Here is a 17509-nt window from a genome sequence, read left to right on the forward strand (position 1 = left end):
CACAAGATTTCTATTCATGATAGAAATATGTGTAATCTTCTATTCATTCCTCACATTACAGATAATACTCCAGTCGGTTCCAGTGAATTAGTTTTATAGAAATTAACATAGTATGTGTGCCAAGGGGGGGAAAGCGGCACTCAGGAGGTGGAAATGCATAGAAATTCGTTGTTTTTTTTTGTAGAAAACAGAATCCTATACTTTATTTTAAAGAAAAAAAAGTTTAGGGAATTTTATTCTTTATTCTTAGAAAAACATGAATTTTTAAACAAACCAATGAAGCAATGCCAAATTTAGAAGGATTACACAGCTGTTCAGTAAATTAGAGTGCCAGTAGCGAAAATTAGGTTACTCTTTTGAGGCAAAAGTTACAAATAAGTTCAAAGGACCCTAGTGATCAAGTTTAAGTTTACAGTAAGCAATTCTGCCCTCTAGTGGTCACCCAATTTCCCCTCCATCTTAACTGAATATTTTTGATTGTTTTGGAAACAACTGTCAAGTCTGTGTTAAGCTTTTCAGTGAATTAACAGCATTTGGTATCAGAAAGATAAGAATGAACCAATTATACAATTTTATTGCCTTACACACACACACCTTAACAGAAATGAAAAAATAACGTTCTGCCTTCCATTTATTCTTCGATGCAGTTGAGTTTTTAAAGCAGTGTAGTTTATATGAAGCACGGTTTTGTATCTGAAGTGACCACTTTTCAAATAAATCACCTATATGTTGAAGGCTTTTCACATGAACAATTTAAAGCTATGTATTCTGGTTTATAACATTAAAAAAGAACAGTTTGTTTTCTATAAAGAACTTTCAAGGAAAATGAATCAAAAAGGAAGCATCTCAACCTCACCTGCTTGAAGAGAACACAGAGATACACAGCTCTGACATCCTTTGTGTACAAATCAGAAAAAACAATGCCTTTAATAATAAAATAATGCACTTCTAGGAAATAAAATGAATAATTATAATTCCTTAAACTTATATAGTGCTTTTCCGGACACTCCACTCAAAGCACTTTACAGGTAATGAGGACTGTAATGAGGTGTACCCCACCTGGATGACATCAGCTATCAGTGGGGAGGAGAACACAGTAATGAAGCCAATTCATATATGGGATTATTGGGAGGCCATTATTGGTGAAGGCTGGGGAGAAGTTGGGCCAGGACACTGGGGTTACAACCCTTACTCTTTTCGAGAAACGCCCTAGGATTTCTAATGACCACAGAGAGTCAGGACCTCAGTTTTATATCTCATCCAACGGATGGTACCTTTTTCTTTTACAATATATTGTCCCCACCACTATACTGGGGCATTAAAACCCATACATACCGCAGGGTGAGCGCCCCCTACTGGCCCCTCTAACACCACTTCCAGCAGCAACCTTAGATTTCCTAGGATGTCTCCCATCCAGGAACTGACCTGGCTCACACCTGCTTATCTTCAAGGGATTGACAGTTACGGGTTGCAGAGTGATATAGCTACTGTTATAAGTATACTTTAAAGTTTTAATACTTTTAAATGCCATCGATGGGATTTTCTCCTTTATTCAGTCAACAGGATCAATTTGACAAGAAACCTCAACATATAAGCTTTCCGTTTTTCAAATGAATTATTCTCATTGATATTTCTTTTTCAAGACCATTATTAACCCAAGGTGTGTATCAAGGAGCTCAGGCCCTTGTCTTATCACAAGTATGTCTGTTTAATGTTTTCTCCTTCTCAGTGCTATTATTTTTCAGGGCTCAGACACAGTAAGGGAGCTCTCTGAGAGTTTCACCTTGCATTAAAAAAGAGATCAGAAGAAGAACAATTTTTCATGCTCCACATAATTTATTAAAAAGCTAATTTAAAAGGGTAGAAATAATAATATGTACAGACCTATCATTTCACTATTTAAAATGTAAATAACCTCATGTCCCCAATGACCTATTGATATAAAACTAATAATATTTGTTTATCTAAATAAACTTGCATTTAAATCTGATTATTGGGGACAAAAGCCTGAAAAACAGATGGAAAACAATAAGCAGAACATGGGTTCAGACTGGTAATATAAACTGGGCCGGTTTAGTATTGCACCACAGGATTGTGTGAACAGCAAGTCTGTACAAACGCATATTATATAACGGCCTTCAATAACTATTAATAAATGCTGTTACTTTTTAAACTGTGAACAAAGCGTTTTGGAACCACAAAACACCAAGCTCAAAAGTAAAGAGGATTACCATGCCCAACCTCAGTAGTGAAGATTTCTCTATCAGCAAAATTGAAAGTGCCCCATCTGTGAGAGAAACTCCCCCAGGCATGAGATGCTGTCTGCTTAAGCAGACAGTAGCCTAGTCTGGAGACACTAGAAAACTGACTCTATAATGGACACCACACCTGCCCAGGAATGGGCAACAACTCGTCCATCTGCAGAATGACAGTAGCTTGCTGTCTGCGTGAACATGATCTGCATGTTTGCAGGCTGCTTAGAGGTCAATTTGAAAGCAGATACATAAAATACTTTTTTCTCCGAGAACGAGAAGTGGGGTGGCAGCAGAAACAACTGTGGAGCCTCTACCCCATCTGTACATGCCGATTTGACCTTGGCCGTTGAATTGGTTCCCACCATCCAGTATGGAGGTTGAAGTGTCATGATGAACAGACTTTAAGCCAAAAATATGACTGGGTTTTAAACTGAGTGTAACATCACTGCACTGAAAACACTATACTTTTTATGTGTAGTTTTTGTTCCCATTTGCTGCTATTTTGTTTGAGATTTATGGTTAAAATATTTTATTAAACCCAACAGGAATGGGCATTTCATCTGTGCACAAGTATGTACAAGCAACACTGGGAAAACAGTTTCGTTCTAATGCTTAGTTATGTCATAGCAGTGGTTGCTGGAGGCATAATTAAATCCAACAGCACCTACAGACAGGCTCCTCACAATGCAAGACTGTGATCAATGTGCATTAGACTAAATGTGCTTTCCTGTTCTGAAATAAGATATTGGCATTTCTATGACATCAATGGTCAGTATTATGCACTTCAAAGGCAACCTTAACCTACTGGAACAGGATCATCAGAGCATGAAATACCATTCAAGTTGAGATCCAACTTATCTCAGTCAGTAATGTAAATTGATCAATGCTGATTGGAGCAATTCTGGTAGTGAAACAGTGCCTTCTTTGATCTAAGCTGTGCAAATGGTTCTGTTACAGTGAAATTTACATTCTTATTTGAAATAATTTGCATATGAAATTACAAATTATTCATGAACCAATCATTCATTAAATATGAGAATGTACAGGTATACAGTGGTGTGAAAAAGTGTTTGCCCCCTTCCCGATTTCTTATTTTTTTGCATGTTTGTCACACTGAAATGTTTCACATCATCAAACAAATTGAAATATTAGACAAAGATAACACAAGTAAACACAAAATGCAGTTTTTAAATGAAGGTTTTTATTATTAAGGGAAAAAAAAAATCCAAACCTACATGGCCCTGTGATGAAAAAGTGATTGCCCCCTAAACTTAATAACTGGTTGGGCCACCCTTAGCAGCAACAACTGCAATCAAGCGTTTGCGATAACTGGCAATGAGTCTTTTACAGCACTGTGGAGGAATTCTGGCCCACTCATCTTTGCAGAATTGTTGTAATTCAGCCACATTGGAGGGTTTTCGAGCCTTAACCGCTTTTTTTAAGGTCATGCCACAACATCTCAATCGGATTCAGGTCAGAACTTTGACTAGGCCACTCCAAAGTCTTCATTTTGTTTTTCTTAAGCCATTCAGAGGTGGACTTGCTGGTGTGTTTTGGATCATTGTCCTGCTGCAGAACCCAAGTGCGCTTCAGCTTGAGGTCACGAACAGATGGCCGGACATTCTCCTTCAGGATTTTTTGGTAGACAGCAGAATTCATGGTTCCATTTACCACAGCAAGTCTTCCAGGTCCTGAAGCAGCAAAACAGCCCCAGACCATCACACTACCACCACCATATTTTACTGTTGGTATGATGTTCCTTTTCTGAAATGCTGTGTTACTTTTACGCCAGATGTAATGGGACACACACCTTCCAAAAAGTTCAACTTTTGTCTCGTCAGTCCACAGAGTATTTTCCCAAAAGTCTTGGGGATCATCAAGATGTTTTCTGGCAAATCTGAGACGAGCCTTTATGTTCTTTTTGCTCAGCAGTGGTTTTTGTCTTGGAACTCTGCCATGCAGGCCATTTTTGCCCAGTCTCTTTCTTATGGTGGAGTCATGAACACTGACCTTAACTGAGGCAAGTGAAGCCTGCAGTTCTTTGGATGTAGTTGTGGGGTTTTTTCTGACCTCTTGGATGAGTCGTCGCTGCGCTCTTGGGGTAATTTTGGTCGGCCGGCCACTCCTGGGAAGGTTCACCACTGTTCCATGTTTTCGCCATTTGTGGATAATGGCTCTCACTGTGGTTCACTGGAGACCCAAAGCTTTAGAAATGGCTTTATAACCTTTTCCAGACTGATAAATCTCAATTACTCTGTTTCTCATTTGTTCCTGAATTTCTTTGGATCGCAGCATGATGTCTAGCTTTTGAGGATCTTTTGGTCTACTTCACTTTGTCAGGCAGGTCCTATTTAAGTGATTTCTTGATTGAGAACAGGTGTGGCAGTAATCAGGCCTGGGTGTGGCTAGAGAAATTGAACTCAGCTTTCCAAAGATGTGATAAACCACAGTTGATTTATGTTTTAACAGGGGGGGCAATCACTTTTTCACACAGGGCCATGTAGGTTTGGATTTTTTTTTTCCCTTAATAATAAAAACCTTCATTTAAAAACTGCATTTTGTGTTTACTTGTGTTATCTTTGTCTAATATTTCAATTTGTTTGATTATCTGAAACATTTCAGTGTGACAAACATGCAAAAAAATAAGAAATCAGGAAGGGGGCAAACACTTTTTCACACCACTGTATATATCATGACCTTGGTTTCTTCTGGTGAAAAGTGCCGAATGTTGGAATCAATAACTTCTGTATGTTGATATTGTATGTTAAATGTTGTGTTAAACAGAAATCTTCAAAAACGTTTACAGAACGACAAACAACTTGAATTCTGGAAATACAGCACTTTACAGTTCTATAAAAGTATACCATATCCCTCACAACATGACGCATGTCTCACTGTGATGTCTCAGAGTGCTGTTAATCCTAAATGCTATCCTTAGACATCACCAGATGCCTGCTGAATGTTGTTGTGTGAGCTGTGCTGCTAGTGGATAGTCTTCCTTTGCCGGACACCCTGCCAGCATGCAATGTGTTTATAAGCCCAGTCTGGATGGTTTCCTGCCATCTCAACATCATCTGGGACTCCTGTACTGCACTCCAGCTATAAATGAATACAGCACATTGCAAGGCATTTTGTTTGGGATGTTGAAGGGTGATCTGCAAAATTCATTTATAATTCTTCTTACATTTCCAAAATGGAATCTTTACTGCTCTGCAGCACTGAGGCCAACAGTAGAAAGACCAATTGTTAAAAATAAAAAAAAGCTAAGCCACACACTGCAGGCTCTGTAAAAATGCACTTTTTTGGTTTGGCATTTGCTTAATTTTAGTGTCCCCACCAATGAACTTTTCTGTTCGAAACCATGGCTCTGGCCAGTAGGGTAACTGCACAAACGGACTAGAACTTACCCGGAGAGCATCTCGAAAATCAGCACTCCCAAAGCCCACCAGTCCACTGCTCTGCCGTGACCTTTACTCTGAATCACCTCTGGAGCCAGGTATTCTGGAGTCCCACAGAGGGTCCAGGTCCTGCAAAAACAACGAAAACGGTCCCTGTCAGAAGAGGACTAATAACGCTGTCGGTTCAGGGGAGGGGTCATGGCAAAACCTTGTGGACAACCCCCAAAAACACATTTCATTCCTTTACCCAAAGGGTTACAGGGGGATGGAACAAGTTAACCAGCCGGGTTGTTGAAGTCGATACCGTGGCTCCTTTCAACACATAGCTGATAGAGAACTTCAGATCAATAAACTACTATCAGAAGAGCTAGATGGGCTGAATGGCTCGTGTTTATATGTTCTTAGATGAGCTGGAAGGTTACAGCAGCTGTTCTTTGAGGACAGATGAAAATGTTCTTATACTGTAAATACAGAAAAAAAGAACAAAATTTATTGTCACTTAAATGCAGGCTACCAAGGTATATAACTCAAAGCTGATAAAGATGTAGAAGGGATTCTGAATCCTAGTTATAAAAATCCTGAAGGCTGCCTAAGGTGACAAAAACACCTGAACTTCTGGCCATCCCTTAAAATTAATGCCATGCAGTTTGCTCAATTTTCGTACAGCCTCTACTATTAAAGCCATTAAGTTGCACGTCTTACATGTTTTACGAAGCTCTGCACCTCTCAGTAGTTGACTGAATAATAAATCTCACTGTGCTGCCATCATTAAGACATAAATGTTAAAAACCTGCTGCTTCCACAGAGCGCTCTGCAGAGCTGTGTTAATTACTGTACTTGGTCTATCATGACTGTTACCATGGTGAGTGCACTGTCCTGTGAGTGATGATGGAGGAACAGCTGGCAGGAGCTGCTGCTTCAGGACTCTTTGAGAACTTTTTAGCAAAAGTCCTTTTTAAAAGATAAAAATCAGCTTCAACAGGTCGTCTGCCAAAGCCATTTGAGCACTGCTGAGAGACGTGAGTTTCCAGTCTTTGTGTAAAAAGAGACTTTAAAGACCATCCTTTAATATGTTCTCATATTGTGGAAGTGAAATTTGAAGCAGAACCTCACAGCCAGAAAAGTCCACCACTTTAATGTGCTTTTTTAAAGTGAATCCATCAAGGCCTCAATACATATGGTCTGAGTTAATGCAAAGATCTTTAGTATACTCCCTGTAATCAATGTGCTTCACTTTCTGTATGTTCTCTAACATTACAGAAGGAGGCTTCCTCCTGTTCTTCAATGAAGTCCTGCTGTTTTCATGGCCTCTAACTCTGAGGGGATCATTAAGAGCCACCAGAGGTCTTACTTTAGAACTTTTATGCTCATCAGTCAGTAAGGGCAAAGGGAACACACAGCATGCCTTTGTCAATCTGAGCCACACTTTACCCTCTTATTTTAAACACCAGCTACAGATTCTCCTCACACAGCCTCTTTCCTGTCTTTCTTTTCGCAATCCTTGTCTGACACTGTGACGGAGATAATCTATACTGCGAGCGGGGGAGTTGGTCACAGGAGTTAAACATGCAGCATAAATACCAGACATGACTTGATTTCACATTAGTGTCAGTACTCATCCTCTTTTAGCACATCATCTCCCCCCTCTTTGCCTTCTCTAACTGTGATTGGTAAAACGCCAAATGGAAGTTTTGTAATGATCTTTAACTCGTGAGATACAGCTCTGTCGATAGATACTGCTATAAAACTTAAGTTGTCTGTGTTCATGTTTTTTTATTTTATTCATCCTTTAGTTTCCTGTATTGTCCTCTAGGATGTCAACTAACACTAACCCCCTTTACATGTTTTTTATTCTTTAAAAATTCTATCTGAAGATGTTATCTAATTAATATGCAGTTTGATGTTCAGGTCTTTGCAAGGATATTACGTGAGGGAAAGCTTTTATGTTATTGTAAGCAGGTTCTACCCTCTTTGGAATGTCCACTAGATTAGGGATCTTACAGAGGTGCTTCAATTGCAAAAAAATGAGATTCAGAATCAGATCTTACTCCATTTATCAGCCTCACATATCCTATTGTGAGCCTCAGGTATACCTGTCTCTCCTGGTCTTCTGAGTGTATGGCAGTATGTGCTTCTCTTGTGTACTGTACTTTTAAAAACCTAAACATCAAGAAAAATATTCCACGAAAACAGGAGTGAAATCTCAACAGGAGGCAGAGTGCTTCATAAAACACCACATACGCAATGACATATGTTAGGAGATTTCTTTGCTAACCAAATATACAGCACAGATGCTGCAAATTTGACTAAATACCAACATTTAAAGCCAAAAAAAAATCATAAGGTAATTTAGGTACAGTATATTAAATACAACCTTAAATTATACCTTTTTACAGTCTTTTAACATGGAACTACTGTATATTTACATGGTTATATAGTACAACCCATGGTTACCTGCATACCTAGCTGGAAAAATGAATAAATGCAATACATCTTTCTCTACAGTTTCAGAGAAATAAGAGAATCACAGCTGAGTGCTGAGTTTATTTCTCTGTCTCAAAGCAAGCTGACAACAAAACACATTATTCAAACAATAGGAAAAGAGCACAAGCCTCACTTCCTGCTGTGAGATACAAGGAGGGAATTAAGCAAGGAGGAGATGACTGTGTTCACTAAAGGTCCCCATGTCATTTAATGAATTCATGTCTCCCTGCAGTCCGTTTTATTTGTGTTCATGTGATGCCATATTATTTTCTTCAGTGTTGCATATTAGCTTTTATTGCAGAATAAGGAGGTTGTGGCACAAGGTACGTGTACAGTGCATTCAAATCTGATAACAGTATTCCTACAACACAAAGACATTTTAACCTTTACCTCTTACTTTCTAACACTGAAGCCTTACAGACCTGCTTTGGCAAAAGCTGAGATATAGCAAATTCATAAACTATAGTGTTTCCCTACAACTCACGTTTATCTACATTTTTTACATTAGTGAACATAAAATTACATTTTTAAGCAGAATCAACTTATAATAAAACATCTTTGAGTCAATGATGTTGAAGAGCAGTATTACCATTGTTTTGTGGGCTTATAAAGCATCTTCTTTGAAAACTCTCTACAGTCCAAGAAAATACTTTGATATCCACTAGATGGCGGTGTGAACACACATGTAATAGAAGGACACCATCATAACGAAAACCAGGAGCTATTAAATGTTGTAGAGTTGCTTTCTGACTATGGTTACGCATTTTATTGCCTTTCAATGATGTAAATAGTTTTCACTAATGTATGCACTGAGAAATGACATGATTTAAGATGTTAGAATGGCTGCTGACTCACCAACCTCCATTTAGATACAGGAGAAACAATCCCTTGAACACTACTACAGCAATTTTAAAACCAATTCAAAGAGAAAGCAAAACATAAATACCATGTACATCGCCATTTGAGCTGTTTAAAAGTTTAGATGTAATAGTACATACATAGTGATTTAAAGACATTTTGCATAAATCCTCTTTTGCTTTGACATGCATATAATGCCAAAAATAATGATTCTGCTGAAATGTAAGTACAAGTTAGTTCTTATAGCAATAATTAAAAAATAACAGAGGAATTTGTTCTGTTTTCAGCTCAGCCACAGGGTATAAAGGAAAGATTGCAAAGGAACAAGTAATAGGTTTATTCCATGCTGAAAAAAAGAAGAAAGAGAACACAACGTTTCGGCCGTGGAGCCTTCTTCAGGTGTGAGAGAGACAGGGCAGTAGGCAAAGGTAAAGTAGCGGGAGAACAAAGGTTGGGAGGGAGGAGGAGTGAGAGGCGGGAGCAGGGGACAGAAAGAGAGGCCAATCAAGAGGTGTGAAGTCAGAATGGGTGCAGAGAGGTGTGAAATGAAACTACCAATGAATGGAGAAAATTTAAAAGAACAGTTGTCTGTCGTTAAGGGAAGGGAGAAGGTGTGATCCTAGCTGCAGAATAATTTTAGTTTCGGTGGTCTCATTTCACACCTCTCTGCACCCATTCTGACTTCACACCTCTTGATTGGCCTCTCTTTCTGTCCCCTGCTCCCGCCTCTCACTCCTCCTCCCTCCCAACCTTTGTTCTCCCGCTACTTTACCTTTGCCTACTGCCCTGTCTCTCTCACACCTGAAGAAGGCTCCACGGCCGAAACGTTGTGTTCTCTTTCTTCTTTTTTTCAGCATGGAATAAACCTATTACTTGTTCCTTTGCAGCCTACGCATGCTGACGCAGCTACCCACCTAAAGGAAAGATTGACTTCTGTTTATCTTTTTAATTATATTCCTGGACACAATGGTTGTTACTGTCACACTACCACCCCAGGAGCTAGATACTTAATTAACAAGCAAATATGTGATGGTGTTTTACCAAGCGTGTGGACCAAAAAAGGTATGGCTATTATGGTCTGAACAATCTAGTTCCCAGAAATGGGAATTTGCTGCAGTAACTGCTTGATCATTAAAGTCATTTTTTTACAGATGTATATGTAAGTGTCTGAGGTGGATGTGCTATATTATATCGCTTCACACATAACAGGAAATCAAAACACTGAAAGAGCAGGAGGAAAGATTCACAAGAAAAATCAGACTCAAGGTTTTGTTTTGCATTATAATATCCTATAAAGTCGACAGTCTTTTTTGTCCCGTAACGATTAAAATGCTTAAATGGGATATACCCATTACAAAACCGTAATATAGCTATACTTATTGTATATATATATATGTCAGGTGGGTAGCTGAGTCAGCATGTGTAGGCTGCAAAGGAAGAAGTAATAGGTTTATTCCATGCTGAAAAGAGAAGAAAGAAAACACTCTGTGGAGCCGAAACATTGTGTTTTCTTCTCTTTTCAGCATGGAATAAACCTATTACTTGTTCCTGTATACAGTATATAATATGCTTGATATACTTGTACATACCTGTCAACAAGCTTTTTAGCAAATCCAAAGTCTGTGAGTTTCATATGGCCTTCTCTGTCCAGCAATATATTTTCAGGTTTCAAGTCTCTGTAAACTATCTCCTTGGAGTGCAGGTACTCTATCGCACAAATGATTTCTGCAGAATAAAACAGTCCTGTGCTGTTGTTGAATCGGCCCATATTGCGCAAATAGCTGAAGAGTTCACCTCCAGGCACATAGTCCATTAACATGTACAGAAATCGGTCATCATGATGAGTCCAGAAACTGTGAAATCAACAACAAAGCATCAGATGAAAAAGATGTATATTAGATGCCGAAATTCCAGATTGAGATTGAATGTTCATTAACTTCATAAAAGAAATCAAATGTTAAAAGTCTAAACAATTTTCCACAGCTAAAAGTTTTTTGGAAATAGTTTTAGTTTAGAATGCAACAGATACCTTTGCTTTTCATTCACAGAGAAAGTGATTTTGCTTTATCCTAATTGGAAGTACAGGAGATGTTATCTGTTGTAGGCGGAAGTTATGATTTTTAATAAATCATAACTCCTGTCCAGAATTCTATGATAAAATATAATTATACAAAATAAAATTCTACTTTATTCTTAAAAAAGCTCACAGTTACTAAAGCCAAAATTGCAACTGTGACTTTATTGTCTTACTGACAAAATTGGCCCTGTGACTTTATACTAGTTTTTTGGTACATCATAATATATAATGCATGCAAAGTGTAACATTTTGAATAAGCTAGTGACATACTAATGACATACTGCAGAGAACAGGTTCTCAGAATCTGTAGACACCAGGAAAAGAGAACATTATCATTAACTATTGTATAATTTAACAAACATTCTATAATTTGAAATAACAAAGTTTAAGCCAAAAATTGTATTTTCTTTTAAGCATATTTCTGACTGCCAGTCTGCTGAGCAGGCCACACAGCTTTTTTTCCCCCCATTCGCGGTCAGTATCTTGTGTAGGATTATGGGATCCCAACTTTCTACCATGAAATAGAGGGGCCACAAGCTGTTTTTGTTTAATGTCTGCTTCCGTGTGTCACCATTAAAAATTAAAAAAACATCTCCATGATAATAATGAATTTGGTACTAGTAATACACAAGCAATTTCCCCAAATCCATCAGAATCAAGAGTGAAACACAAAGGGGCATACAGTAAGACACAAGCAGAAGCTATGACGAAGTGCACTAAGAACTGTGAATGGGAGAAATATTTTACACAGAGTGGTGGGAGTGTGGAACATGCTACACAGCCATATTGTTGGAGCTGATACGCTGGCTTTCTTCAAGAAACAGCGGGATGAGATCTTTGGATCACTTTGAAAAGATCACAGAGATCTGTTGCTTTGCTCATCAGGGGTCTTGAGTGTTTCATCCAGTCTAACACTCAAATTTAAAAAAAAACAAGGCAAACTTCTCATCAGAGTCCTACAGAAGAAAAACCTGAAGTATGCTTAGTGGAGAAATGACACAGATTACAGTGCAACTCCTGTACGAAAGAGAAAAATTATCCTAATCATCAACCTCCATCATCACCTCATTTTCAAAAAAACATTCAGAACTATATCAAACAGGGAGTGAATCATTCTTTTCACATTTATGCCATAGCCTTGTTTTCAGATCCTAAAGCCTCTTCACTCCATGTGTGATAAAGCAAGCAGCCCGCAGTCACCACGTCAGACACTTACAGCCTGATAAGGAAAGGATGATTAACCTCAGCGAGCACTGCCTTCTCATTGTGCACGTGCTGCTCCTGCTTCAGTCGGATGACGTCAGGGATCTTCATCGCTTTCAGTGCAAAGTACCCCCTAGTGATTTTGTCTTTCACTAGAAAAACGCGGCCAAACGTTCCAGTGCCTGGTGGAAAAAAAAAACAGCAATAGATTCTGTATGCGCAAACTATAATAGCATGAGCTGCAATCGCACACATTATCAGTTATTTAATGAAACTGGTCAAGAGAAAACTGCTGCAACAGCGATAACTGAAAGACGTGAAAGGTAATGTGATTTAAAACCTGTAACGCTGATAGCACTTTAAAAGTCATAATGTACTTGTTTAAAAACAACCTGTGAGGGGTAAAAATAAAAAAAATCAGTGTGTTCAACTGTTCCCTGTCCATACATCCATTAGATGATCTTGGTTACAGATGTGCATGTTTCAGATGCCCATAGAATGTTCTGCAGCAGGTGGAGCTTGTGGCAGCATTTTTGTCTTCATTCGTATGAAGGTATTCAATTGCAACGCCTTAATCTTGTGTTCTTATTGACTTTTGTGATGATTACGCGGCTCATCGTAATCATCAGGTAACACCAGAAATACGAAAAAATGACTGCTGGGTTGCTAAGATCCCATGACTGCCAGGCTGTGAGCCACACAGCAGTGTTGCCACACCAGTATGAATAAGACTGCATGAGAGCACTGGCCTGGATGTATAAACCCTTTCACATAGACAGGTTATGACAGCTCCAAACCATCAGAAGGGTAGTAGTCAAGAGACAGCGCAGAACTGTCACAGCTGCCTGAGTAATGTAGTGTGCCAGTTTCAATGCAGTATAGATTACAGCTACTGTACACCTTATGCAATTGTACACAAGATTACTAGAGAATAGGGGCATACCTTTACTTCGAATGAGCATTCATTTTTCTTTCCCTAAGTTAATATGGCTACTGAGCGAAGGCTGCATTCTGTTCTTTTTTCCCCAAACACAGCAATCTGAAGCGTGCCCTACACATGCAGCTCACATACAGATGCACAGACTACAATTGCTTTCACTGTACTGTGATGTTGCTTGAACAATGAGTTGCCTTGTCTTACAAAGATTAGGTGTTCTTCACATTACAATGTGAGGTCTGCTTCTCCCCTGAAGTTACTGCATGTTGTTAGTCTGCTGTGTACAAAACATTTTGGAAAAAAAAACTCTTGTTGGGGGTCTTCAGTCAAGGACAGTGGGATTTCGTTGCTTGCAGAGCCCTGTCATACCTCTGTGTGTTAGGGAAGTGACTGGTCAGTGTGGGCATGTACTGTATGTGCTGTGTGAATGTCACATTTTTGGGAGGGGTTTCTAAGACATCTTAGGCCATCACTACCAGCGCCTCTGAGGGAGAAGGAATCAAAAGAGGTGTAATTATCAATCTCCCAAATATTCTGAAACACTGTATAATACATACATTTCCCACATGCTAGTGTTTCCGCAGTACCTGAAGCGTAAAAACTTCCCAGTGGTTCCCTGGCAAGCCAGATTAAATTAACTTACTCTTGAAACAAACTTGAACAAAGAAAGAAATGAACACAATAACTAAAGTCATTCATTTCAACACTTATCTGATCAGATGAGTAAGGCAGTCCTATAAGACTTGTAATGTAACAAAGAGGTGTTGCACATATTCTGGATTCATTTACCTTTGTGAAAGAAGAACACTCATACAGTGTATGATCTAAGTACAGTTTCATCATAATCAAACAAACCAATATAGCAGACATAAATAAAAGTATAGCAGCAACAGACATTGGGCTTGTTCTTACTCATTTCAGGAAACTGACACAGTTTCTAATCATGTTTGAAACGTAACGTATTTGTAGATTACCACACTACCATAGCAACACAGCTATCGGTAAAGAAAAAGACAACACCCAGGTTTAGGCAACAATTCTGAAGTACCCAGTATCATTAACACAAACACTTCCTATTGGGTCTTGGGTTTTTTTAAGTATAAGAAAAAGACAGAACACTGACGTGGGCTCGATGGGTAGTAAAATAAACTCCAGTCAACACAGCCGTGTGCTTTAAAATTCCAAAAGAGTGTAATTAGTAAAGTCCTTTGCAAATGAAAGGTATGTTGTTTTACAGGTGCTCCACCATGAAGCCAAGTTTCCATGGTATTCAAAAACAGAAAACAAAGGAAGGTTTAGTAAGAATATTAAATTAAACTAAAAGGCTCATCCTGCAAGAAGACACTAAAATAGATGCTGGTGTACAGTATATTTATATGAATACATTTAAATTTCTATACAGATATATCAAATGCACTCAGTTAAACTTAACTCAGTTATAGTTTTGAGTCTAATACATTGCCTAGTAATAGAGTAATATATTATAAACCAATTCACCTACCACAAAAGTTCTTAGAAGCTATTCAAATGTATTTAGGTTAAGCATTTTCTTTCAGTACTTATAATTGCTTATGTGTGTGCTAAAGCAAGAGTTTTCTGAAGGTATATCCACATACATTTTAAACAGGTCAGTTTTTGACAAGCATTATTTACCTCAAATGAAACTGATATTAATTTTTAATTGGAATGCTTACACAGAAAAACAAATCTAACAAATCTGGAATTGCTATGGACCTGGAAAATTCAGATTTACCATGTTTAAAGTATAGAACAAGGAATATTAAGGTACTGTATATTAAGTCAGGTTATTAAGAATATTAAGTCAGGATACCCTTCGGTCTACAAGGATTTTGTTCAAACAAAAAGCCTAAATGTATACAAAAGGTTAAAAGAATTTATATAGAAAACAAATGCTTATGCATGGCCAGCAAATTTATTGTTGTCAAAAACTGCTCACATATAAACTGTGTATTAATGTATGTGGTCGGCATACTCGATTTAACAATCACACAGGCTACGGAATGACAACCGGATAATCTGCAAGTCTGTTGCCACAAACGCAGGAGTTGCAGACATATTCAATATTTTCCTATCCAGATTAATCCCTTTGTTAACTTCCATGTTAATATCCAGGCCATGGGCAGCTCACAATAGTATAATATAATCATTTGCATGGCTTAGTAAAAGCAGGTGGCACTTATCGTATTAAACAGCACGTTTGTGTAGGAAGCATCCTTAAAGGATTCTCCATTTATATTCTACATATTAAATCAAAGCGACGTTCCAATAACTGCTTGTTAATGTGATGTATAAGACAATAAAACACAGATATTATGCAAGTATCTACAGGCATCCCCTTAAAAACAAGACCTACTGCATGAGGTTTAGTTCAAGCTTACAGTGTGATTTTACAAGCCACAAGATGTATGTTAGAAAAACAAAAGAGTACTTTATTTGCCTTGACATCTCAGGAGATTTAAACCTTTGACTAGTCACATGCCGCAGTGCAGGAACGCGATCACGGTGAGAGTAGCTCTCTCCTGTTTGCACAATGTGAAGGTCACCCTGTGAAAAATACTGCAGAACAGTCCTTTCGCCAGGAAGAAAACTTCTTTCACTTGACTTTGTCTTTGCACAGCATATGTCCCAAGGAACGCAAGGGACAAACATACAGCCCCTGGCAGCTACTGTATTTGCCCTAAAGTATCTTAAATAAATTATGTTACACCTGATACAAGTACTCAATAATCTCAAAGGCATTTACAAAGTCAACCCTGTGGACCTCTTCCAATTGAAGAGTAAAACATGAACCACAGGACATAAGTGGAAACTTCATGGAAGGCAGGGGTTGTAGGAGTGTGGAACAAGCTATTCAGCCATGCTGTTGCTCTTTCAAGCAAACAGCTGGATAAGATCCTGGGGTCAATTAACTGCTAACGCCCAAACGGACTAGATGGGTTATAAGCTTTCCTCTCATTTGTAACCCCTTCTACAATCTATTACATTTCTGTCATTTTCAGACACCATTTCTGCATGAAAAACAGACACGAAGCATTATGAAATCTATCAGCCGTCCAGATGAAGAGACAAAAAACAGTGGTATCCTGTGCATCACTTATCTCCATACGGTAAAGAATATAAAAGAAATAACGCATCAAAACACCCCGCTATTCCCAAGAGAAACAATTTAAAATGATTCATTGGAGGCAAAACAGTACAGCTGTTTTGCTCTTGGCCATCTCTTTTAAGACTGAAAAAGTTTTTTTTGTGGTGAAAAGTAAAGCAGTTCTCCCTGCTTTGTACGTTTTAGAGAAAAGTAATTTGTCTCACACTGTAGAGTCGCATTAGTCATGTCGCACAGCTCTGCTGCATAGTGCATGATTCCTCTTTTCTTTCAATACATGCTTCAGAAGACAGCGTTATTCTGTGGTTTTCTGTTCCTGCACCATCCCTTATATCCTTTTACGAGCTCTATGTACTCAATTAATCTTGTTGATATACAATGAAGATATCTTATCATCTGCTTTCTCCTTTACCACCTTGTATGATTCATTAGCTCCTACTACAGAGCACATTTTGCAGAGTACTCTTCATATTTGAAAAGATATAGTCATATATTAATTACCACCTGAATTATTTGATTAGCACTTCTTAACAAAAGATCTCATTTTTGGATGTATTTTTTAATCGAAAGCTTCTATATAAACCTCCATGAGATTACAGCACCCTACTGCTAGGGAGAGAATAGGGCGGAAGGGTGGCACTGTGGCTAAAGATCTGTGCCTGTGGCTGGAAGGTTGCTGGTTCAAATCCCAAGGCCGGCAGAGGAATCCTACACCGTTGTGCCCCTGAGCAAGGCCCTTAACCCCAACTGCTCCAGGGGTGCCGTATAAATGGCTGACCCTGCACCCTGACCCCAAGCTTCTCTCCCTGTCTGTGTGCCTGTGTGTCTCATGGAGAGCAAGCTGGGGTATGCGAAAAGACAAATTCCTAATCCAAGAAATTGTATATGGCTAATAAAGTGATTTTATCTTATTAGCATTTTTGGAGCTACAGTTCAAGAATACAAACATCCAGTATTTCACCTACAATTAAGGAATTTACATTAGAGATCATACTAGTATGACATTATTGAAAGTGTGACAAAAAATGAAGGCTTTGCAAAATACAGGTAAAAAAATAATTGTCTTAAAGGACACCTGTGTTATTTTTTTTTCAGTTCTCCTCAGACAGAGGTTTGTTTGTACTTTTTTCCCCACAATGTGAGGTGTGGAGGGAGATGTGGAGGAGGTAATTT

The 17509-nt window shown here is 38.4% G+C and overlaps 1 protein-coding gene across 1 annotated transcript in view; it reads right to left on the reverse strand.

The window, feature by feature from the left end:
- Window positions 1–17509, reverse strand: part of prkx (protein kinase X-linked) — a 49315-nt gene that overhangs the window by 19690 nt on the left and 12116 nt on the right. The window contains exons 2-4 of the mRNA XM_088914600.1: window positions 12289–12457; window positions 10585–10848; window positions 5663–5782 (exon numbers count right to left, since the gene is read on the reverse strand). Coding sequence (XP_088770726.1) covers window positions 5663–5782; window positions 10585–10848; window positions 12289–12457 — 553 coding nt within the window. The remainder of the gene's footprint in view (window positions 1–5662; window positions 5783–10584; window positions 10849–12288; window positions 12458–17509) is intronic.

Source organism: Atractosteus spatula, chromosome 4 (genome assembly GCF_055471065.1).
Source record: "Atractosteus spatula isolate fAtrSpa1 chromosome 4, fAtrSpa1.hap1, whole genome shotgun sequence".
Taxonomy (NCBI): Eukaryota; Metazoa; Chordata; class Actinopteri; order Semionotiformes; family Lepisosteidae; genus Atractosteus; species Atractosteus spatula.